This window comes from Dinoponera quadriceps, unplaced genomic scaffold, assembly GCF_001313825.1.
Source record: "Dinoponera quadriceps isolate SergipeBrazil2010 unplaced genomic scaffold, ASM131382v1 scaffold169, whole genome shotgun sequence".
Taxonomy (NCBI): Eukaryota; Metazoa; Arthropoda; class Insecta; order Hymenoptera; family Formicidae; genus Dinoponera; species Dinoponera quadriceps.
In genome coordinates, this window is record NW_014554270.1 from 21950 (window position 1) to 47490 (window position 25541).

Consider the following 25541-nt stretch of genomic DNA (forward strand, 5'->3'; position numbering starts at 1 on the left):
CCGGCGGTCCTCAGCCCGAGGAAACCTCCTCACCGTCACTCAGAGAAGGGTGACGGGTTGCCGGATCGAGCTTACGCGATTTGAACTTTCGTCGCGACCGGGGGAAGGAAGAGATAGGACGAGGAAATTCAAAACCCCGCGGTTCGCCAAGTGACTGCGCACTCTTTCACTCTCTTTCTCTCTCCCTCTCACACTCACTCTTCCTTACTCGCTCCCCGGGTCGTCCTCGGATCGACCGGACTCGTCGCGATCGAACAAACTCACCCACGTCGAGCATCTCCAGGTCCAGGTTGCCGCTGCGGCTGCGGCTGATGCTGCTGCTGCCGCAGGCGTTGTACCCGGACGGGACTGGCAGCGGCGGCGGGTGCTGGCCGGTGTCCTCCATCGCCCGGGAGGCGCTGCGCTTGAATTGCTCCAGGAAGCTGTCGATCTGGTTCTCGATGCTGGTAGGCGAGCTGGCCATCTTCCCCTTCGGCCGGTACCCCCCCGCCGGGATACCGCGCGCGCGTTCAACCGATCAGGCGGGGGCAGCGATCGCTCCCGGCGACGACGCGCGATCTCGCACGTGCGAGGATCGATCCTTACACCGGGCCGTCCGCGATATCAGCCAGGAGGATGGCGATGAGGAGGAAGAGAAAGAGATAGGAAAATAGAGAGAGAAAGAAAGAAAGAGAGAGAGAGAGAGAGAGAGAGAGACAGAGAGGTAAAGAGAAACAGACGGAGAAAGAGAGAGACAGAGACAGGTAGGCAGAGAAGCGAACCGCGACGGCTACATCGTAGAATCGCCGCGAGCGCGCGTCTACGCACTTGCTGGTCGTCGTCGCCGTCGACGTTTACCAGGGAGGGTTAACGGCGCGAAGGCGGCTGCCCGGCGGCCCCTGACGCACCTCGTCCCGCTTTACGCCGCATGTCTGTTGCCGCGCCGCTCCGCACCGCTCCGCGACGTCTCGTTCCGCCCCCGCGACGCGGCGTTTCGCTCGCCAGCGCGCATCAACGGCCGGCCGGGGGGAACCGCGGAACTGGAACGCCGCAGCGGCGGCGGCGGCGGCGGCCCAGCCTCGCCGGCCGTGCGGTAGATGTCGCGGCCGTGCGCTCGCGAAAGTCGCGCGACTCGAGCGACGGTAGCCCGGCCTGGCAGCGAATTCGATCACCGAGCATTTAGGAGTGTTGCGATTAGGGATGGGCAATACGGTTGGAAATATCGATCTTTCGTGTCGTAAGTGAAAATATCAGTATGTCAAAAATATCATGTGGGATGTGTATGTTGGTGTACTATTAAAGAATGATTGTTCTTCAATGGTATCCCGGAAAAAAGATCATGTATGAGATTTGTCCATGTATGATTATATGTAATCTCATATAGTCACAACGAAAAAATACTGTTGTTTACAAATAATATGTGAATAAAATCGAAGTAAATACTTCTGGCTACTTGTGCTTTTGGCAGCACATGATATCGACATTTAATTGAATCACATAACATCATTTTTTCCGTATAGGTGATGGTATGTGTAACCACATATATGGGCAAAATTCATGTATGATTTTATATAATTATATATAATTATATATAATCATATATAATCATTTTTTCCGGGATAGGTATAAATATCGGAGAAAAATATCGATATAAAATTGTTCGGTATCGAAAGAAAAATGTCGACACCAATATTATATCAGTAATATCACAACATCCCCACGCTACGCCGAATTAGTGCGCGCTAAAGACTCAGGTGCAATAAAAAGAATAAGGAGCAAGGAATTAAATATAGGGAATTATGAATAAGTTCCTTGGAATGAGCGATAAAGTTTTTAAAGTACAATGAAGAAGAAATGAAAGATAAGATATAAGAACGATTTAAAATGAGATCACCATTTTTACTGTTTTTTAATGAGACTCGCCCATACGGAAGAAAACTATAAGAATGCGAAGAAATGCAGAAATTTCAATTGATGACCCTGTAAGTTAATTATCGTTTAGCTTAATCGGAGTTTGATGCAACTAATCGTTCAAAATATTTGTATGCTTTTTTATTTAAATAATAAAATACTTTATGCGATAACAATATTTTTTCAAATTTTCCCCTCTTTTTTAAGTGCTCAGCCATACTCAAGAGAGCGATTTTTTGATTTTTTCAAATAAAAAAATTTATAAAACCTTAATAAACATTTTTATTTGAAATAAACCAAAGAATCGCTCTCGAGTATGATCTGATACTTAAGAAACATCTTATATATGACGTTAGTAACGAACGTCTTAATTAAAGTTGAAAATTTTGTATGTACATGAATTGGAACTTTGTAAATCGGTGCGTCACACATGTGTAATAACGAACGTGTTAAACGATTACGCATGTGTGTCGCTTGTTTACGCAAAATATAGTGACATTTGCATGATGAATGGTGTTCCCCAATTTGCACCTGGGAATGCGAGCGCCTGCTTATCTATGAGCTTTAAAGCGACGTATATTTTCGTTGAGAAAATATATTATTTCTATTTATTCATAAAGTCATTACGATCGCGAAATCGACCAAGATCTTAGACACGGATCTTAGATTTTGAACGATCGAGCTGCAAGTTAACGAGCTGGTAACTTTTATTGTAAAATATAAGTCACTTTTAAAATAAATATCGATCACAATGCTCGCATCTCGTGACTGCACGAGCTGCTAACGCATAATATCGAAGGTAGACGATTACAAAATTGTAACGGGTAACTGAGATAACGACTTATTGCTAATTATATAACTTATCAGGTGGATAGCTATGGTTATATAATTTACTTAAATTCGATAACAAGAAACTGGGACTATTCACATCGCAATCATCATAATTATATTATGGTCGATATTGTTCGTGCGTTTCTTTTTACGAAACCATGAGGAAAGACTGCAACGTAGGTTCAACATAAAACACGCACGATGTCTCCGTGCGTGAAACAATTTCGACGTCTTTATTCGTCTGTGCATCGTAACCAATTACGAAGTATCTAAATTTATTATCTCCGATGCGTTCGTCGAACGTAGATCGCGAGTAAATAAGTACAATAACGGTAGGCTTTATTATGACAACGCTTTACATTGCTTGCAGTTCTCCATTCGCTCGTTGAATTCCTCTATCTGTAACGTCATCTCGAAGAATTTGTAGTTGTCGTGGATATTTCGTGTGGCTGTGCGCAGGATATTCTGTGGGCTTGTCCCAGGTTCTGAAAAATACAAAGATGCATCTCGTCAAAGTTCGGAAAATTACACGGAGGTTCCGGAGTCGAAACGGGATGGAAATTTCAAGGACTACGGCGCATCGAGAGCGCGAAGACTCTAAAAATACGAGGCGCTTAACGTGTTCCCAGCGGGTTATTTCAGGGCAATCTCGAGTTACGTAATTACATGGCATAAATTAAGAAACAAATATGCGTCGTGGATCATATTTATAGATGAGCTTACTTATAGCAAGGTGCGCTGATAAAGCGGTCTTGTCGAGCGAGAGCGCCCAGATTCGAAGATTGTGCACCTTAACGACACCATCTATTTGCATGAAAGTGTTTTCCACGTGAGAATACTCGAAGCCTTTGGGGATTCCTTCCATCAGGACGTTCATCACGTCTTTGATAATGGCCACCGTGGTAAGTATAACTAATATAGAGAACAGGAACGTACATATTGGATCCACTATGCTCCAATCTGGCTGAAATGTGAAATGCAAAGATTTCAGATACCCGCGTTTCGACGGGAAAACGTCTGATCAGTCCAGCAAAGGTTAAAATGTTCCTGAAAGCTGAGCGTCACATGGAAAATAAGAATTAGCTTACACAGTTAAAAACTAGGTCTGCTAACTACATTTTAGTTACATGATACGGACAACTAGTTTTTAGCTGTGGGAGTTAATTCCTTTTTACCGTGTACGATTTTTCGAAATTTTGTCTCCGGTTCGCAGAAAAAATCGATCTATCGTGCGGTCAGGCTATCGAGCTGATGATAAAAATTTCGAGGTACCTTAAAGTAAATGACTAATGCGGCGATGAACACTCCTATACTCTGAATAAAATCGCCTAATACGTGAATGAAGGCCGCACGCACGTTGATGTTGCTCTTTTCATCCTTCAAATCATCGTCGTGTGCGTTTTCCACGTCTTTGTCGCCGTGGCTATGTCCACCGCCGTGACTATGTCCACCGCCGTGACTATGTCCACTGCCGTGACTATGTCCACCACCAACATGTCCACCATGACTATGACCATGTTGATGCAACGACAGGCCCATTCTGCAATGTAAAGATTATTTGCTTCATATATCTCTCGATCGTAATCATTGCGCGTGCTCACTCAGAGATAGAATTGGCCATAGAAGCTAAATTCTAGCAGTCTGTGGCAACTAAAATGTGCCTTCGAAATAGAGACTGCTAATGTCGTTGCAATTATTAACTGTTTGAATTTAGGCGCTGAAAATATTAGCTAGATCGCACAATTGTACTAAGATCACATTCCCGACTAGATTTTTTTTTTTTTAACGGAAACTCTCCTTGAGGTGTTAGTTTATGCTATTTTTGCTTGAAATTTAGCCATTTACTCGACTTAACGCTATATTATATCTTAAATATACACACGTAAAAAGAATAGTTTGGATTCAAGAATAGTAGTTTCTGTAAAAAAAAAAATAATAATAATAAATTTCTAATTGGGAATTCTTTTTCCCTGTATTCATACTAATAATTTCAGTTAATAATGCATCAAATATCGCGACAGGTGCATTTTACATCTAACAGTTAACTTTTAGCTGTGACAGCAAAGCTCGAATTAACAAGATTTAGCTACTATTAAATAATTTCTCTGAGTGTATTTCCAGAAGAAGTACGACACTTTCAATTTGCGCGGGCCCCGCGCGCGTTCGCCTCGCTCACGAGGAAACTTCTCTGGTGTTGATGTAACATGTCACATTCGATATATATCTGTATTTTTAAATCATTATCGTATTAATTGTAAAACTCGATCAATCCTCGCTTCCAGTATGTTGCATTAAAAATGACACGTTTGCGTAACCGGAATTCGGACCGACATTACTCGCGGCCGTCCAACGAGAAAACATTCGCGCGACGATAATTATTCACGTCATAATTCCGATCATTATCGGGACTCGGCGAATGCAAACGCGCACGGCATCGCGGACGGTATTATGCATGAGCCGTCGTGGGTCTAGCTGAGCATTAAATAAGTATTATCGTTAATGGTATCACTAACACTAGATTTACCGCGACACCAACTGCAGACGTGATCAACATCACCGTGGCGTCCAGCTCGAAATCTTTGTGGACGATTCTCTCGATTGCGAGATAAAACAGGATCCCCGTGACCACCCATATCAGCAAAACCGACGTCAACGCGCCGATGACCTGAGACAACGTACAGAAATTATGAGTATTTCTATTATTTCACGAGTTATCGCGTTATCAGTTTCTCAAACGCTCTGTATAAGAGAGCTTCTCCACAAATATTAATTTTCTTTCTGATAACTTACGCAAACACGCGGAAAAAAATTCAGTCATGTATGGACAGCTAGTTTTTACCTGTGGGAGCTATTTCTCTTTTTCCGTGTGCAACTGAACTGAAAGACCGGATGAAAACTCGGTGACAAAAAAATGAAAACTCGGTGACAAGAGATCTCACCCAGTAAACGCCAACAGTAATATTGTATTCATGTTATCATTTCTCATTCAACAATATAAGCGTAATATAACATGCGTTGTATATAAAAGTTACAATGTTGAATGAGAAATGTATAATATTGTTGTTATGTCGCTGTAAGTATTTACTGAGCTGCTATTATGACTGAGAACACTCGTGTGAACATTCAGCTGCCTTAAAGCTCGCTTGAGACAACTGAGAGCAATTTACCGAACGGAAATCACTTACAGGCATTTTTCTATTCCTACAACCAAGTTTTCGTCTAATCCCCAGGCAGTGGAAAATTCAGTTGTATCAACGGAATTGTTTTTTCCGTGCATCATGACATTCGTTATTGTTAGCGTACAATTAAACTCACTCAATCAAATAATTTAAGAAAAATTCCACTAAAATCATAGTCATTTTCGGCTTCAACTATATATTCTTCTGCTTTTAACTCAAAAAAGTAGCAATATAAGCATGTAAGTATAGGCCTGTTCTTTTTTGCTGAATTGGCTGTATTAGTTTGTACTAGTTCTTTTCTCCTCTTTCTTCCACAAAGTCTTAACTGTATATCTGTTTCTTTTTAAATTCCAAGTGTATAAATGTGTATTTCAACGAAAAAGAACAGATCTATCGTTATCACTGACACTATAACAACACTTACTGGAAAAATGGTTCTCCTGGCTAAAATTCCTTCACTTAAACGAACACAGTTACAAATGTCAAACATTTTTTTCTCAGTGTACAAGTTTAATTAATTTACTCAACATATGTATTAATAATTGAAAACGAAGAATGCTTACTTCAGCGCGATACCAGCCGAAAGGCATTTTTCTGGTGGCCGGTCTGTTCGCGACCCAAATGGAAAAGAGGGATATCATGAACGACGCGAAGTCTGTCAACAGATGGGCAGCATCGGTCGCTATCGCCAAACTATTCGATAATACTCCACCTAAAGAGCAGAAAAGAAGAAGAGAAAAAAATGAATGCGCGGATACGCACGATTACTGCCTCCGTAAATAGTCTCTACGCAAAGTGTTATTTTGTGCCGATAAGCTCATCAGGAATTTTGTTGTATTACCGACGATTTCTGCTATCATGAAAACGACGCAGAGCGCACTGGCGAGCAGCAGTTTCTTTCGGGCTTTCTTGTCGATCTCCTCATTCCTCTCTCTGTGACAATGGTCCTCCGGTGGTACTGAAGATCATAACAATATCAATTAGTTATGATAAAACAATGCATATCGAATAATATTTATTTAAAGAAATATCGTAACTGCTCGATTGACACAGTCTGTCTAATAAGAGAACGTAACCAGCGAAACGTTTTTCCGAATACACGTCAGGGATTAAAACCGATATCAAGAATATTGTTTTCATACCGATATTTTTTAGTATTACCTAACAATCGAAAAAAAACCGGTTTGTATAGATAACGGTATTGTGAACATTTCAGTATAACAGCATTGGTTCGATAAATTTTATATAATACCATCATTTACGGTACGATATCAGTATATATCGATATTATACTGGTATTATTGCCAGGTATTATTGGTATTATTACCAGGATCCGAATTTATGCACGTTATCTCCTCTCTACGCTCTTTTGTCAAATATGTATTATGATTTGATAATACTTACAATTGATAACTTACAATTAATAACGTGATAATGTTAGTATCAGTATGATACCGATATCACATTGAAATACATAATACTATTATTATTCTAGTATTATGCAAAATTTCGATATAATAACGGGATTGGATGTTTAACGCCGGTATTGTATCAAAATTTTTGTAATACGGATATTTTAAAATACCAATATATGCAATACCGTTGTAATATTACCAATATATGCATTACCGTTATAATATAATTAGCGAAATGATTCATAATTTCAGTATTCAGTTTCTACGTTAGACAGACCATTTCCTCACGACGCGTTGTAAACAAAATTTCAATTGTGTTTACCTTTCATGCGAGACGGATGTTTTCGATATAATGAATACCGCATATATATATATATATATATATATGGTATTCATTATATCGAAATATATATATATATATATGTATTTTCACTTGTTACAACAAATCGTTTTGAACATATGTTAATCGCGTTCTTAAACTGACTGAATAAAAACCAGAGTACAGGACAGAGAAGAAATCCCCGAATCTGAATTTCTCCTTTCATTTTAGGCGCCAAAATGTTTTCAATTCCAAATTTTACCTGTGCCACTTTTTCGGAACTGAAAACACTTTTTTCACGAATATCTCTCGTCATTATTCGGATATCTTTTTAATATCCTCAGATTTTAAACGACATCAAGAAGATCTATCGGACGAATCATACCTGGATTCTGTTGATACTCTGCGGTAGATGTCTCGTCGGTAGAGCTCTTCACCACCGTGCAGCAGCCCGACAATTTTCCATGGACGCAGAAGATCACCTTCCGTGACGACACGTCGTTTCCATTGTCATTTTCGTCCTCGACAATGCTCAGCGGAGGGATACTCGTCCCGTAGCCGTAACTCACCTTATCGGCGAATCTGCAAACCGTCACAAATCCGCTTTTATTCCTCGCGATCGCACGTTCTCGGTGTGACGGCGTAAAACGGACGGCTTTTTACGGCTAGGAGTGCCTCGGCTCGATCGTAATTCGTCGCTACAGCCTGCGAGACGAGATTCTCGACTGCGATCTCGCAGCTTATCATTTCGGATCGTCGTTACTCTTCGCGATTGACGCGATGAAGCGCATCAACCGCTTTCCACTTTCGTTGCGCAACGGAGGAAAGCGATTGCGCGAGATAATTGCATGCGGGTTACCGCCGATGATTCGGAAATAATAGAAAGAAAAAGTGTAGCGTAACAGCTCCATCGAGTCATTCTACCTGTTCGGCGGAGCGCTCGCTTTCCCGCAAGCGAGAGAGTGATGCTTCTCTCGCTTCGCTGGAAAGTTGCTCGATTGATTAATTTCGATGACTGTTTGTTTATCGATGATATAATTATCGGTATCGAATATAAGACGTCAATCCGTCGAGTTATCGCTTATATAGAGATTACTTTTGTTCTTCGCCCATTTCAGATAAGATCCGTAGATAGAATCGAGCGCATATATCAGGCCCGATAAGAAAATTATGACATATCGGTACGCGCGTTGCCTGATTTATCGGATTACCGGGCTCCGTTTGTTACACGATGTACGAACAAATCAATAAGAATCAATCAAACCCATCCTTTGGCCGCGTTTATTTCCGTCCTAATCAGGATCTAAACGGCTCCTCCACTGAGAGGAAAAGAAATTAATGATACTAAAATTATGATTATTCTCGGCGTCACAACAATATTTACTTGTTGTTCTAATAGAAAAATAGTAGTGGCAATAAACGTACAAGATTATTATCAATAATATTGTAATAATACTCCCTAAATATTTTGGAGTGGAATCTCTTCAGTTTTGAGTGAAGATATTTATTCTTTTTAACTGGACTGGCTGCACTAGTTTAAGAGATTTAGAGAGTACTACAATAACGATTCTCTTGATTCCCTATAATTTTTTTCACTGTGTGCGCGTGATTACAGATACAAATCTACGAAACACATTTCTCTCAGTGTCGATTTCTACCGGATTATCCCAGACATCGTTCATTCGTAAAGCGTGATCGCAACTTTTGCGCGCATTGAAACTTCAGCTTGAAAGAGAAAAGAGGAAACATGGAGCAACAGGAAGAAGCGTCGATGTTTACATCGTTATTGCGAGGGAAACGAATGCTTTTTGCGCGTTTTGACGCGTCATTTTCGCCGCATCCTAATTACACAGCTAATTCCGCCTCGGCGTATGCCTGGCGCGCACAAGGCTCGGCATGCAGAATAAGTATTTGTACGACGTCGCGCTTGAACACGGCATTAACGCGACATTATGCGCGAGTACGTGACTAGCGCTTATCACCTTCCACGAGACGCCATTATCTATCAACCAGATATCAACGATGCCGTGTGCACAAGCGCGGTATCCGCCGCACGTTCTTCTGCGTCCCCCGTCGCTGGACGTGATTCAATGACAGTGTCAATGATGCCGTGTGCAAAATCGAACGCGATCGAATGGTGTCGCCCGAGACGATAAATCGACGATTTATGGTGCGACGCCGTGTGTGCCATAAATCGTTGCTACGATGCCTTCTCATGGATCATGCATCGATATGTTGCATTGAGCGTGGTAATTAGTTACTGTCACATTTCGTCATTAGCTCTCTAAATATCTACGAGTGGAATCTCATTTAAAACAAATGAAAAGTGGTAGTATTTTTATTCAAAGCAATAGTAAAAATATCGTCGCAAAAGTACAAAATATGGTACACTTATCGAAAGTAGCGTGACCAAATTGGTATTTATTATAACAAAATAAGCAGTTGAGCGATCAATTTTTTTTTTTTTACGTAAAAGCTATTTTTGCATAAAATATCTCGACTAAATTAGTGAACTATTTCGACTTAATCAGTTTTATATAAGCTTCTATGTAAAAAAAGAAGTTTTCTTTCTTTTTTCTGTTTTTCTTGTATACAATTCATTCTACATATTGGAATCAAGTTTGTATAATTTCCATCGTTTTTAAATTTGCACACCAATGGGGACTTCTCCCGTTTATCGAGTGAATAAATATATAAATAAATAAAAAGTAGTAGTCCATCGGCCTTTAAATTTACGTCTTTACCAAGAATGAGATGCGAGGACTGCATTTAAATGATGGTATATATCAAGAGGATCACTGATGATAATACGCCATAGCGAACTTCCCTTCACGCGCGATAGTCGCACTCTCGGTCTCATTTATCTATCTTTCCTCATCCTACGCTCGTCGCTCAATAGGGAAATGATATGAAAACTTCGCGGAAGTTCGCTCCGTCGACCAATTATTATGTATCCTTTTTTTTAAATAAAGTCATTCTCCTTCGACGAAACGCGTTATCGGCTTTGAGAAATGCTCAGTGAGCAAGCGCAAATGTCGAAATTTCCACGAAAATGAAGTCGGAAATCGGAACGAACTCGAAATTCGCTGGCTACATCCCTCAAACCTACGATTAACTCTCTAATGGTAAAGTGGGAGCAAATTGACCCCACGGCTTTGTTTATTTTACAACATTGTTCTTTTCTTAGGGAATGTTTCATGTTATTATTTCTTTCTTTTATCCGTCTTATACATTAATTACACGAAAATGAACAAGATAGAGCATGGGGTCGGATCCGACCCCACCTTCTTCTTGGGTATGTTGAAAATTCACCTTGCCATTAGAGAGTTAGAAAATAAAAATTTCTGAATTTCCTCGGTCAACACGCTTTCACACAAGATTCACCGGCTCTTCGATTATTCGCGATTATTCTGTCTAGGAAATGATTCTCCCGTGGATTGTTTAATTATCCACTGAAATCGGGTACTTAAAAAACTTGTTCCCGAAAACATGGAGCGCGGAGCAGTCGAACGATCCGGCCAGATCATGTACGCGAACTCCCGGAATAATCAGATGCACCGGCGGATTAAGCCAACGACGGCTGATTCGTCACATCGTCGTCATGCGTGTAACGTTACCCGACACCACGTCGCTTTCGTATTAATTATACCGCGATAATACGAGAACAACAGTCTCGCCTCAATCATCGACAGAAAGTCGCATTCATGGGCGTCGATGAAGCGTTTCTGTTCGGGGAAGCACGCGGCTGATGACGGAAAATCTCGAAGCCGTCGCCGGATCTCTGATCCGTCAATGATGATAATAAGAATAATTTGTTAATTCATTAATTCGGAAAAACTGTGACACCGATTCTGACACCGTTCCACTCATCATGGAGTTCGTGGAAAATCCAAGAACACAGAAACAAACAACGATGAACTCGATATGAATGGTTTTTATCTGAAAATCCAGATAATTACTCGTATCGAGATTATCGCTGTTTATTCCCCGACTTGTTGGATTGAAAAACAGAGAATCGCAGGAAATGAACGGGAATGACGAGACGTCAATCCCGGGATGTTTCCGCCACTCGAGGAGGCGGTATCTGTTTGGGCAAATTCAGATTAGGTCTCTGCTATGTTTTCGTGATTACCTCGAGAGGCACGAGAGTGCGACGCTCGGTGCGCTATTGTGACGCCTATGGTTGCTTCAGGATCAGTTGATCGCACGTGCGCCCTTCCTTCCCCGCGATAAAGCGTAATCGTTACACCGGCTATAAAAATACCCACTTCGCGAACGTTGCGCTTGACACCCGCGAGTTAGAGCACGTGTTGATCCCACCAGACGATGTTACGCAACGCCGGGTGGTCGATGCAAACTTTTCAATCGTAGCTGTTAAATGATTTAACTTTGGAATCATCACTTTTCTGAGTCAACAAGTGTTTGATGTTTCATGAGAGAGAGACACGTACTCTAGTAGAAATTAAATATCGTGGGTGTCTAGCTGCGAAATAACATTTTGCGTCTAACAGCCCGATTAATCAGTAATATAAGGTTCATGTAAGGTCTTGTAGTGGCTAGATAATGGCTAGATGTGTATGAGTTAGCTGATGAGTAGACAAACGAAATTACCATTACGAGACGGAAAGTTATAACTAGTTGTCAGATGATGTAACGCTTCTGCTTTTTTTCTGGAAAGATTCCTCTGAGATTTTTATAGAATAACATGCTCTCAATTTTGATTTGCTATCTCATTTAAAATCCTAGTGGCAGGTATATAATAGCTAAATTATATATCTTTTAGAATCCTTTAAGTGTGTAACCATCTTCGATTTCTTACTGTGTGATTGGCCTAGTTCCTTATTTGATCAAAAATGACGAAACTGAGGATGACGAAGGATTGTCAGATAAACTCTATTTGTACATGTTATTCTAAGATGGGAGATAAATGAGAGATAAAAAATTTATTTTTAAGAAATTAAGAAATCTCAATTTTTATAAATAGCATTGTACATAATCAAATAAACGACATGTGTATCTTCAGAAAAATGTGCTTGAACTCTTAATATAAACACTTTTCATTGATAAAGGCATTCTAGATAAACCAGACGCCACTTTTACAAAAAAAAAAAAACGGAAATGTTAGACTCTTACTTGAGGGACTCAATATTTTCGAACAGACAACGCTATCTATTCTATCACATTTGATTTGTAGTGGCTAGATAACAGCTAGATTACAAAATCGATTCTATATTTTAGTACGAGTTAAAAAATTTAATCTAGCCTTTATTAAGTAAATACTTGTTTCTGACTCGGGTCGGCTAGATAAATTTCTACTCAGGTAGAGAGCTTCGTCCTCCACGGCGAGTAAAACTCCCTTCTTTCCCTTCACATTCTTATGTTTAGCGCGTGCAAAGCGTCTAAAGTCTATTCTTATTCCACTCCAACCGATATGCAACCGAAAAGGGGTATCTGTACTAGAAAGTGTTTCAAGGCTTCAGCTGGAAAGCTCGTGGGTCCGAATTACTCGTTCGGGTCGTCGAAACCAGTCCCGTTATGCATTATGACATTTCCGACCGAATACGCGGGAAACACTCTGCGTCGAATGAAAAAAAGGAAAAAGAATCACGAATCACGCGAATCACGTGCAGCTATTATCATCTATCCACGGATAGTTTCTCGTAACGGAGGCTTACGCGAAGATGCAAATGACGTTTTATCAAAGTCCGGCGATATCGATTGTAAATAACGCGGGGAAGACCAAGACGAGTGAAGAGTGAAGGAATCGTTTCGACAAAAGACGAAGTGCAAGCGGACTCGCGGAAATTCGCCCGTCGGAATTCAATCCCGATTCAATTACGAGCGACATCTTTCCGAAATACTTGACAGGCAAGATTTTCGCTTTAGAGCATATTTTCGGAAACACGCGAGCGAGGTCTTGTGTGTGCGCGAAGAATTCGCGCATGTCGCGGATTCGGTTCTCGTTAAATCAACACGAAAAATGCATGCCGTTGCACCGATACAGTGAGAATAAAAATCGCGGTATTTTTTACTATAATCGTATAAGTGAAAAAAAATTATAGTCAGGAGATCCATTTTTCCAGTAAGTGTTATTACATGTCGGTGGTAATAATCTTACACGCATATTCCCAGTGAGCTTCAAGCAACAATAATATTACATCAATGTTATGATTTCCTACTGAGTAATGTAAGTGTAATGTAATATCTGTTGCGCATAACAATTATATTGTTAAGTGGGAGATCACAACATTGATGTAATGTTATTGTTGCTTGATGTTTGCTGAGTAATTATTTTTTGGGGCTAAAACCAGAAGAAAATATAGAGATTCAGATTGAAAATGATTATAATCTTAGTGGGATTTCTCGCAGGGTGGAATCGGTCAACATAGACCTAAGTGGAGTGAGTTTGTTTAATATAAAAAAAATTTAATGTCAAATATCATTCTGTTTGAATAAAAATATTACCGTTAGAGTAAACCGTATTGTTTGTTGATAGAAAGACGTTTGAGAAACCAGACAATTCTATTTGCTAAATCAAACATTGGTTTGTTAGCTCTGTTCCAAAAGACAAATTTGTTTCAATTAAATCAATCTTATCAAACCCAAAGAAACCGTTTTCTTTGTATACATGACGCCGACTGTACAAAAGCTGTCCCATTTCCTAAAAATAGTAACATTGAAAACTTCCAATTAGGCACGTTATTTTCGAGGCACGGTATTTTCGAATAATACTTGCCATAACACTAGCATGTCCAGTTAGCATCATTATTGCTGCCTTGAAGTATAATTACCGATTCACCAAATCGGCAACAGTCATGACAGACGAGTATTCGCACATAATAGCCCTGATTAGACATTTTCGATTACGCCTGAGGAAGGCGACAGCATTAATGAAGTTTTCTGTACAGCAGCGTTTCCCGTGGACGGACAATGTCGGAGAAATCTGGTCCGCAACCAGATTTTTTTCTCTCTCCTAACGCGGCACGCACTTGTCACGATCAGTGCACACGCCGGCCGCGGACAGGCTCGGCGGAAAGACAGGCGTGTTTTTTGCCGTGCCCCGAGACCGGTGTAGCACGCGTCCTCGCGTCCGCACGTCGGAGATCCTGTCGCGTGGCAAAGTGAAGGGGATCGCGCGGCCTCGTTGTTTGCGGCTGCGTGTGCGTGTCGTGCGAATGCTAATTGCCCGTACGGTAATTTCGGCAATCAGCGAGCCGGCCGCGACGATTCTCTCCCGGAGATCAGCCCCAGGGAGAAAGAGAAATTCGAGGGAGAGAGAGAGAGAGAGCTTTCTCGCGCGCACGTGTCGTCGGCGAACGCGTGTACGCGCTCGACGTCAACAGGTGGTCAAGCGGTCTTCGGCGACCGAGAGGTGCTGCTCGTACCTCTGCGATTTTTTCACGTTATCGCGCAAACATGGTAAAAGGAATTCGACGTCAGTCTGCGATAGCGATAGCGGTATCTTCATTTTTGTATTCCCGCGTGCGGGACTTAAGATCGAGCGATTCAACGAAGACCTCGCCCGCGCGACCTTGGGGAAAAAATAACAGAAATTCAACTCGAAAAGAACTTCGGATATCGGGAGCGATAAATGACTCAATATTTTTCCGAGAAAACTTACATTTCGAGTAATAGATAAGGGAACGAAATATTTTCATACCCATGAGTCATCTTGCATGATGAGTTATCTCGGAAGACTTCACTCATTCATGATCGTCTGCTATTTTTTTCTTAAAACGTCTTAAGACAGTCTGTAGAATGGTAAAAACCTATTTCGGCGATATTATACTTGTTAACTTTCCTCTTCAGCCTTAATTCTACACAAAGAAAAATTGGTTGAATTAACGTGACGATGAACGAACCAAACACGTTTTGTTTGGAGGAAACGAGATTTCCGGGGGGAAAAACCGGTTCTTGAGACCGAATTTGATTCATAAGAAGCAGAAATATTGTTTCCTTTAACCAAAACGCATTTGGTTCGTTCATTGTTACGTTAATTCAATCAATCTTTTTCCCATGTAAAGATTTAATCTTAATGTTACCTTGAAGTTAGAAATACTCTTGACACTCCAATTATTAAATTCACATAAGTGTTCGAAACAACCTACTTTGACGCTGAAAACAGCGGAAACGGAAATCCAGACATCATCATGGTCAAAGTAGGAATAAATTACGTCATTATATGGAGAAGAGAAAGATTGGTTGAATTAACGTGACGAGACGGACGAACCAAGCGCGTTTTGTCGAAAGGAAACGAAATTTCCACTTCTTGATACCGGATTTGATTCATAAGAAGTAGAAGTACTGTTCTTTGACCAAAACACATTTGGTTCGTTTATCGCCACGTACATTCGTCACGTACTATCTTTTTTCTCCCTATAGAATGGAACTTGCTTTATCTTACCCCCCACTGTATTATAGATTTAAAGATCCAACATGGATCCCCCCTTCCAAATTTAGACCTCCAACCTCCCTCGCTTTATTGTTATCTCCCATGAATTCCATTAGCCACCGAGCATTATTTTTTTTAATTCTCGGCCGTCGATATAATTCACGGGGGAGACGGGGGAGAACATCCACGCGCATCACGAGATACAGCACGTACTCCGAACGGCGTCGTTACCCCGAGGAACACGCGCGAGACCGCGAGAGACTCCGAGGAAGAAGAGAACACTCCCCGACCGATTTCACCAGGTTTCACCACAATCACCATTTCAATCTGCACGTCAAAATTTGCGGATTAGTTACACGCAGATTTCTACGCGCGAACACCGTCGTTCTTCTACCGATCGCACAAGGACTCGCGCTCGCGGGTTCTCTTCCAGCCGCACGTCAAAATTGCCACAAGTAACTCGGAGGAAGCATCCTCGAAGTAAGGATAATCGGGACACACTCTCTGGGATTAACTCGCTCTCGCCTCTGCCGGAAACTCCGCGATCTCGCGAGACTCCTGAACAGTCGCGATTTCCCCGCCTTTTTACGTTGTCGCGTCGTCTCTGTCGCACTCGGCAAGGATAACAGCGATGATGGTGATAATGATGATGATAATGATGATAATGATGATTCGAGAGAACTCACAGTTTGATCTTTTCTTCCATGGTCCTTGAGTGGCAAGACGCACAGTCGATCGGCCGTCGATCGCGACGCCGTCAGTCTTCTCCTCTCTCTCTCTCTCTCTTTCTGGATCGATGATCCTTCCTCCGTTTGTCGAATCGCTCACGAATGCCAAGTGCCGGCAAAAAGGAAGATTAAAGAGGCTGCGAGCGCCCCTCCGGCGAGGCAAGGGCGCGGGTGGAGAAAGAGAGCGAGAGAGAGAGAGAGAGAGAAAGATAGGGAGAGAGTGAGGGAGAGAAATACCGAGGAGGCGGTGCAGTCGTAATCAACGAAGTCGTAACGTCGCGCTGTCGTCCCCGGACAACCGGAGAGACTTGGCCGGACTGCACACGTCGCTCCTCGAGTCAACAAACAAAAGCTGCTGCTGCTGCTGGTAATCGCGTCACGGAATGTCCGTCTTTCGGCGGAAGAGGGACCATGCTCTTTGTCTCTTCTGATTCTCTCTCTCTCTCTCTCTCTCTTTTCTCCTCAGTTCGGCACAATCGCTGAACAGATAAACGGTTTAACACTCGATCAACAGCCTCTCGCTCTCTCTCCTCCTCTTTCTCCTTTCTGTCCACGTCTTCTCTTCTTTTTCTTTCCCGATCCTCTGCCTTCCCACTCGATCGCTCTGTCTTTATTGCACGAGCCCCCACCAGCCGATGCGTCACCCTCGCTCTCTTTCTACCCGCTCTCCTTGTCTCTTTCTATATCTCCGCTCGGAGAAGATATCAGGAGATACACAGACCGCCGGACCTCGTTCGACTCGAGTCTTGTTCGTTCCTCGGAATTCTAGATGTAGTTTCGGATGTTTTCCCCCTTCTTTGAGACAGAAAGAGAGAGAGAGAGAGAGAGAGAGAGAAAGGAAGAAAGAGACTTTCAAAAGGAGTGTTAGACGAGGTATGATCCGTTTGACGCTTTGCGCGCTTCTCAGCGTTTCTCCTCATGCACAGAATTTTACGCCTTCATTATGCAAGTTAGCATGTTCTTCGATGTCTGATGGAACCTTGATCGAACGAACAGTGTCTAGGATGCAAAATATCCTCTCGTGTGTCACGCTCCGGTGAGTCTTCGCTGATCTTCAGTACCTCGCGACTGTGAGAAAGCTCAAAGTGGAACGCACTGCGTATCTCTCTCCCTCTCTCTCTCTCTCTCTCTTTCTCAGCGCACTCGAGAATGTGTGAGCCGTCGCTCAACGGCTCTGTGTGTTCAGCATTTGAATATCAATGAGCACTTTCACGACGGATCCGTCCCGGGAACGGATTCAACTATCGCGCGAATTACACCGTGTGTTCGTCGACGGGCGTACAGTCAGCGATTCGTCGCTTATCTTTTTCTCTCTCTTTCTTGCCTCGACGTCTTCGGCAATAATCGTAGCGCGGCCTTCGATACTCGTCCTTATCACTCTCGCTCGCGAGTTTCCGTAGGAGAGAGAGAGAGAGACACGTACACTCGGAGCTCCGCTTCGAGACGTTCGATCTCGTGAGATCGATGATCGATCGTTCGGCGTTTTCCGCGCGAAACTGCGGTCTCCCGGGGACAAGATTAGCCGAGATCGCGCTAGCACGGACCACGTGCCCCTCTACGAGCACTCGCACCGATGCCTCACGAACGTCGTCGCGGATTCTGAAGCCCGAAAAGTCGCTGGATCTCGCGGGACCAGCCGGTGGAAATTCACGAGCGGCCGATTGCCGTCGCGATTCGTGACTGAGCGAACGGCGAACGTGAAGCGAGAGGCACGTTCGCGTGACTTTCACGGAGAGAGGCACTGCTGTTGGTTAAACATCCGTACCGTAACATGTAACAGCGGCGGCGGTGTTTGTAATAAGATTTTTTGTTTATAACAGAGTATAGAAAATTGTGAAACTTTTAAGCCGGTATAATCGGATCTTATGTTTAAGACCGTTTGAAGTTCATCTTCAGATGCTTCGTAGCCAATGAAATAAGTCGTACAGTATCTCAAGATGAACTTAAGACGATTTTATATGGCTGCGGCCCGATTCACTCTTACAGCGCTGAAAATATCATTCTATCTTGCTTTGACATGTAATGAACAATAAAGATAGAACGCTTACAGCGCTATAAGCGTGAATTAGACCACAACCTATATAAAATTCGATTATGAATACTGGTCTTAAAATAAAATATTAATTTTGAATTTATCAGTGACAGCACAAAAGGCAATTTTTCCAACGTACTACAGTTACAGGTTACTTTGATTCAAAATCAAGTTATTGACGGTTATAAAATATGATATAATTGTCTTTCAACATACAAAGTTTTTTACATGTTAAGGCTTCTGGGTAGTCGCTGCAACTGTCCTTGTTGAATGACGTCAGAAGCAAGAAAACGCATGTCAATAATTCTTGCGTTATACGTTCAAATAAAAAAGATATACTCATATCTAATCATACATAATTATATGATTAGTATTAAATAATTATGTATGTACAAACTTCATACATAATTTAGTATAATTGTGCATAGTGCATCACGTATATTTATACGTGATTATGTATGAAATACTTTTTAACGGGCATGTATTTGCAAGAAGCAGTTTTATCCCCCTACTATGATCCTTTCTAACTTTAAATTTTTCTACATCTTGAAAGTCTTCAGCTTAGCTTACGTTATTGGAGATAGCAAGTAATAGCGTAAATTGATGACGTTTTCGCTATGCAATTATGACGTCACGGTTTCACCGCAGCGCTAAAAAGCGTCAAAACGAACAGACGAAGCGATATTTGTGAACGCTAATAGCGATTAACGAAAAAATGCTATTAGCTATTAGCCATTGGTGAAAAAATGCCGAAGACAAACGCATTTATAAGACTGTACGTTGGATCAACGCGCAGTATTAACTTAGCACTGGTGGTGTACGGGAAAATTTCAAAACTGACGGCGACAAAATTGCCGAGGTCAAATTTTACAGCGGCGGGAACTCGTGACGGAGTCAAGGTCTACTGCTGGTGAGCCGATGTATCATGAGCACGACGACGGCGGGGGTCGCCGATCGCTCGAACGGAATCACGGAATAACAGCGGAATAATCGCGGAATAAGTTTCGATAGTTATCGAATCGAGATCGGCCATTAATTCGCGCTCGAATTGCTCGAGAGGCAAGTTTGAAAAGTGCGACGGAATCCCACCTGAGATTCGGTGCGTCGTGCGACGGGATTGAGCTTACTCGGGAAGGTTCGAACTTGCGAAATTCGTAAAGATTCGAATTCAAAATTGCGTGCACAAATGCATACGTAAAGTGAACGTACAACAGCGAACGAAAAAAACGTTTCGAAAAACGACGGACTTTCGTCCTTCGACGAATTTCGCGTAACGTGATATCGGATAAACGTTTCCGATAACCGTAAAATTTACGTGGATAAGGAATACATGTTTCCAATGATGATAATGACATAAAATTACATAGACAGGGAATAAATATTTCCGATAAAGAATAGCTAACAGCTACACGGATAAGAAGTAAACGAGAAATTTGTATATGTGGAAATTAAAGAGTTGAATATTATACGTTTAAAGCGTCATTGAAGTATTATTAATGAATGTGTTTATCTTATGAAAGAAAAGAAGTTAGTATGCAAACAAACAAATGGAAGATCAGTTCCAACAAACAAAATGTTACCTTTGTCCTTAATTTGTCCTACACGTTTAAATGTTTTCTCATTTTACTTCACACGTGTAATATTACTTTAATATTAATATTACTTTAACCCTTTGCACTCGAGGGCACCGCTATGGAGACAATACAAATAACTTTTGGTTCATAACATAAGGACAAAGACAAATCGTAAAAACTATTGTGTATAGGATATTCCGCTCTTGCTATTTGCATTGTCTCCATAGCGGAGCCCTCGAGTTTGAAGACAAATTTTAAATGGCTCCACTCCGAAGCCCTCGAGTGCAAAGGGTTAAAGTAATATTGATATTAAAGTAATATTACACGTGTGAAGTAAAATGAGAAAACATTTAAACGTGTAGGACAAATTAAGAACAAAGGTAACATTTTGTTTGTTGGAGCTGATCTTCCATTTGTTTGTTTGCATACTAACTTCTTTTCTTTCATAAGATAAACACATTCATTGGTTACATCAAGAGATGGATAAAATTTAACTATATGACTATATACACTATATAATATATACACCAATAACAATACTTTCGGAACAAAAATAACAGACTGTTACTTTCATTTCGACTTAAATATTTGCCAGAATTGGTGAAATATTCATTTTTATATAAAAAAAATTAACTTTCAAATATTTTCATGTACCAAACTACTCAAAGGAATAGTTATAGGATTGACTTATAATAAACAGTAAATAACGGGATAAACTAAATTTCGAATAAAATATTCAGAAACTAAGAAAACACAAAATACTTACTTTGGCTATATTTTTATATTGTCGACGCGATAAACGCACAATCTTTTATCACTGTACTTTAACGCTGAGATGGGAGAAACGTTCCAAAAATGTTATATAACAGCGGACAGATTCGTACAGGAATGATAAGATTTTAATAATCGCGTTTGTTACATTTATCTCATGTTACTTTTATCCCCGATCTCCCCTATTTAACATATACATAATATTGTGATTACGCGTGCTTTTGAAAACGTGTATCTATGTACTAACTTTGAATCGGTTTATACGAAAGAAGGGAAATATTAATCTCGTTGCTCTTTTTTACTATGGAAGCTTCAACATAATAGAAAAACCACCTTACATGTGTACATTATTGCAACGGCATATTTGGCGCCGGTAAACATTCGTGTAATTCTAAATTTTACACTTTACTCAATGAAGAAACGGACGTTATCATTGTTCAATGTGAACGTGATGTATTTCTTTCTCTCTAAATTTCTCGGAGTAAAATTTCACTCAAAGAGTAGAAAGAAAGACGAGTGACTGATTCGACTGATTTTTTACCCGTACAGAGTGAATCCTCCACTTTGAATCATCGAATGGATTTTTTTATTCGAGACTGAAAAGCGGATCTAACGTATTCCCCATCATCATGGAATCAAATATGTTCTGATTGATTGAAAAACATTCACTCGTATATGGAATCAAAATCCGTTCCAAACTCGAATGAAACAATGCACTCTTACGATTTCGAGTTGCAGTATTTTCTCTATCGCTTCGAGTGAAAATATTGCCAGTGTTTTACATGTTTTGAATATATTTCCATTCCAAGATATTTAAATAGCAGACGACGGTGTCTAACATTAAGTGAACATGACATGAAATACATTTAAAATTGTTACACATTATGCATGCTTTTCAAGTACTGACGATTATCGCGCATACATATACGCGAACGTGTATGCGATGCATACGTGACAAGCGAAATGCCGGAAAAATCAATACGCGAATAAAGCTAAACTCACGGGACACTTATAAATTATCTTTAACAAACTGGGTCTCTCTCGTTATCGGTAACATAGACATGATGCAGTTGGAAAAATCAACACAACGCGATGCGGAAGTTTTCTACGTATGGAATTATTACTTGCGTCATTCCTCATAATACAATTTACAAACGTTGTTATATTTATCATCATATCGCGAGAAATTTGCATCGACATTTTACCGTGGTTGAAAAACATACTCAGAAATACAAATACTCAGAAATAAATTAAGTTCATTATTCATGGAAATATAAATCCTTTGCTTTTTCTTCTTTTCTTTAGTATTTTTGTCACTTTATGTACTTTTGTTCTACTATTTTCTTTTATGTAAAAAATGGAATTTTTCCCGTTCATGTTATAAATGAATAAATAAATAAATAAATAAATAAACACGTTTGAGATCCGCACTCAAACAACATATAATATTTACAAAATACTTAATATCTATATTTAAAGAATATTTTATAAATAATCCAGGCGTTTCGCTACTTGATAAGTCACGAAGGCAACAATTTACGAAATGCGACATGCACATTGATTAATAAACAAAATTTTCCGTAGAATCAATGGAGCAAATTAAATCGAATCGACATTAACGATATCGTAGGAAAAAAATTCGAATGCGTAAACTACGCAACGCGAGGCATTAACTACTATATTATCACTTTAGAGATATCGTTGAAAAATAAAGATATTTTATTAACAACTAGATAAAGATAAAAAAGGTATGCATTTATCAAAAGTCTATCGAACCCAGGTAGCACATGCTGGTTTCATATACGGTTTTCAACATATGTAATGTTTCACAATCGTATTACATATATTTAAAAAGGAACATATATGAAATTAACTGTGCTACTTCTGGGAAGCGATGACCATTGGTGTCACGACGCATAAAATTTCTGCTAAGTAAATTTTTCTCCCACTCTCATATTTCGAAAATATTTAAGGCAAATTATCAACAATTATCGTCTCATCCTGTACAAAAGGAACTGGATCGATCAGATATTTACTCGTCAATGATGATCCCGAGGTCCGCTTCTGTAGTGGTCGACATTCCGACGATAAAGCGTGCACTACCGGCTCCTTCCGTCGTGACCAAGTTTTGTTACTTTTTTGCGACTTTTTGCAGTGGAACAGAGAGTAGGGTCTCGTGTGATACAATTGGATATCCGGGCCGAATTTTTTCGCATTTATGCAGATACGTAATTATACGCTGTATAAAAACGGGAATCCGAGTGTCAACCTATGGCTGAACTTGGAGAGAAAAAGAACTCTGTCCTAACGATTAACCAGTGACCTCCGTTCGTTCCTCGAAAAGTAATCGCGCTAATAGTGTCTTGGAACTCGTAATAAATTGCATATAACTTGCATAAAAATCAGCACCGGTGTCCCTGATGTGAGCGATTCAGAGTGCATTTCAGGATTTTTATAACTTTTTCCCTTCTCCGCGCTTTCAAAGCTCGATCTCGAGATAAATCGCGTTATGGAGCGACGCTTGATTAATTGAAGTGCACGAATCTACGCGACGGAAAAAAAGTTAATGTCAAAATTCAGGACTCATATTCTCATATATAAATAAGTTATAATTCCGGTATAGTCCAGCATTATAAAATTTTATGATAATTTTTACTATAATATTTTCTCCGCGTAATTCTACTAAAAATATCATATTCTTATTGCTCAAGAATAATTTATTTTTTTTGTTTTTTTATAATTTATATCAAAGTTTTAAAGGCTAAGGAAAAACGGCTTTCAAATTTTCAATTTATATAATATATATTATACAGCGTGTAATATATATATATATATATTAAAATAGAATATATCAATATTGTATATCAATATTATTATGCTTTAGAATAAATCTTGCAAGAATAACAATCGAGATTAATACGTGATAATTTTCATAGGTCAAATTAAGAATTGTATCAGTTTGAAGATATCGTTCTTCCTGTCCAATATTTTTATCTCACAATTCATAAAAATTATTCTTAAATAATAAGAATATATTTTTAGTAAAAGTATATAGAATTTCTATGCCACTATAACTATATATAGAATTTTTTCATGCAAGATTATATATTCTTGCTTATATGTGAGAATATGAGTCTTGAATTGATATCAATTTTTATTACGTGCGTTATACGCTTTAGTAAATTTTGGACAAAGAAGTCCAATGTGGAAATTGTATCTTATCTTTTGCCATACTGAAGTGTTTGGTCGATACCCGATAATTTGCTTATATAATGGGGTTTCAAATTACGGCTAAATCATTATATCATACACGCTTATCGGGGAAAAAAGGAAGAGCTAACGTGAAAAATAAAACTGAAAAATATTCCGTAAAATATCTCAAAATTTTGCTATAGAAATTTTAGAGACATATTTCGCGAGTAGCTGAGTTCTTTTCCTTTCAGAAATCGGACTCCCCGATTTCTCCTGATTGTCAACGATCGGCAACGGTTCGAAATACTACGCGTGGAAATCTTTATGCTCGAAATTTCAACTCGAATTATCCGAGCGAGATTATCCTGCGTTGAAAAAATAAATGAATTAAAATTGGATTAGACTACATTCGAGAGAGTTCTAATTCGGAGAAATTTCTAAACAAAAGTACGCGCTATATACACTCGGTCGCGCGGGGAGGCCGAAGTAACGGAGGGGGCGAGACTTACGTGTTGTCCTTTTCATCTCGATCGACACTTTCCACGGCGACTTGGTTCTCCATGCTTATGTGTATTTCCAGCCGGACTGCCGCCTAGGAGGAGCACGAACGACGCGGGTGCGCGAACATCGAACAATTGACAGAAGTCGACCCGCGCGACCAGCCAAGGCGAACGTGCGGCAGCGCGCGCGGGGTTGCGATGCGGCGTGAGATGTCATTAGTGCGTGCGGCAACGCGCGGTTCGGCTTTCCTAATGTGTTTACATAAATATTACGGGCACGAGGGGACCGCGACGGGGACACGTGGCGGGGTGACGAGCTGATTGTGCTTGCCGGTATCAATGGCTCTCTGTCGAGAGCCGCCGATAAATACGGTAGTTCTTGGATAGCCATTCTTTAGGTTAAATTTGTTTTTCAACCAAAGCCCTTAGCAGAATGGACGACTTATCGGTTCGAGCGACATTTTATGCTTTTAAATATTTGTCTTGAATAACGCACGATGACTACGTTTACACGGCAACGTTAAACCGGTTCAGCAACCAGCGTAATTAGTGACTTCTTGCATCCGATTAGTATATTCTTGCATATCTAAAAATATATTCCAATTAAGTACAAGAACTCGCTGAGTCTCGGTTTTTCATTTTCTTGATAATTCGTGATTTGGCTCAACTTGTCCATTGAAAAATTTTTCATATAAAATTAGAATAAAATGTAGAATAT

General features: G+C 40.4%; 1 protein-coding gene across 2 annotated transcripts; it reads right to left on the reverse strand.

The window, feature by feature from the left end:
- Positions 1-2163: 2163 nt before the first annotated feature.
- Positions 2164-25191, reverse strand: LOC106740955 (zinc transporter 2-like). Of its 2 annotated transcripts, none has more exons than XM_014612467.1 (8): positions 24833-25191; positions 8020-8216; positions 6742-6858; positions 6464-6612; positions 5235-5386; positions 3994-4261; positions 3445-3685; positions 2164-3206 (listed from the first exon to the last, which is right to left on the reverse strand). In XM_014612467.1, the coding sequence occupies exons 1-8, from the start codon at positions 24883-24885 to the stop codon at positions 3064-3066; spliced, it is 1320 nt and encodes a 439-aa protein (XP_014467953.1). In that variant the 5' UTR covers positions 24886-25191; the 3' UTR covers positions 2164-3063. The 2 variants fall into 2 exon arrangements, with proteins under 2 accessions (XP_014467953.1, XP_014467963.1); XM_014612477.1 differs by lacking the exon at positions 24833-25191 and adding an exon at positions 16713-18296.
- Positions 25192-25541: the final 350 nt, after the last annotated feature.

Excerpts from the sequence above, each read along its gene's own strand:
- LOC106740955 (XM_014612467.1), bottom strand. The coding sequence starts at position 24,885 with ATGGAGAACCAAGTCGCCGTGGAAAGTGTCGATCGAGATGAAAAGGAC. Across the intron at positions 5,387-6,463 it reads TCGGCTGGTATCGCGCTGAA|GTCATCGGCGCGTTGACGTC; the intron begins GTAAGCATTCTT and ends ACGTTGTCTCAG. Across the intron at positions 3,686-3,993 it reads CATTAGTCATTTACTTTAAG|CCAGATTGGAGCATAGTGGA; the intron begins GTACCTCGAAAT and ends TTCACATTTCAG.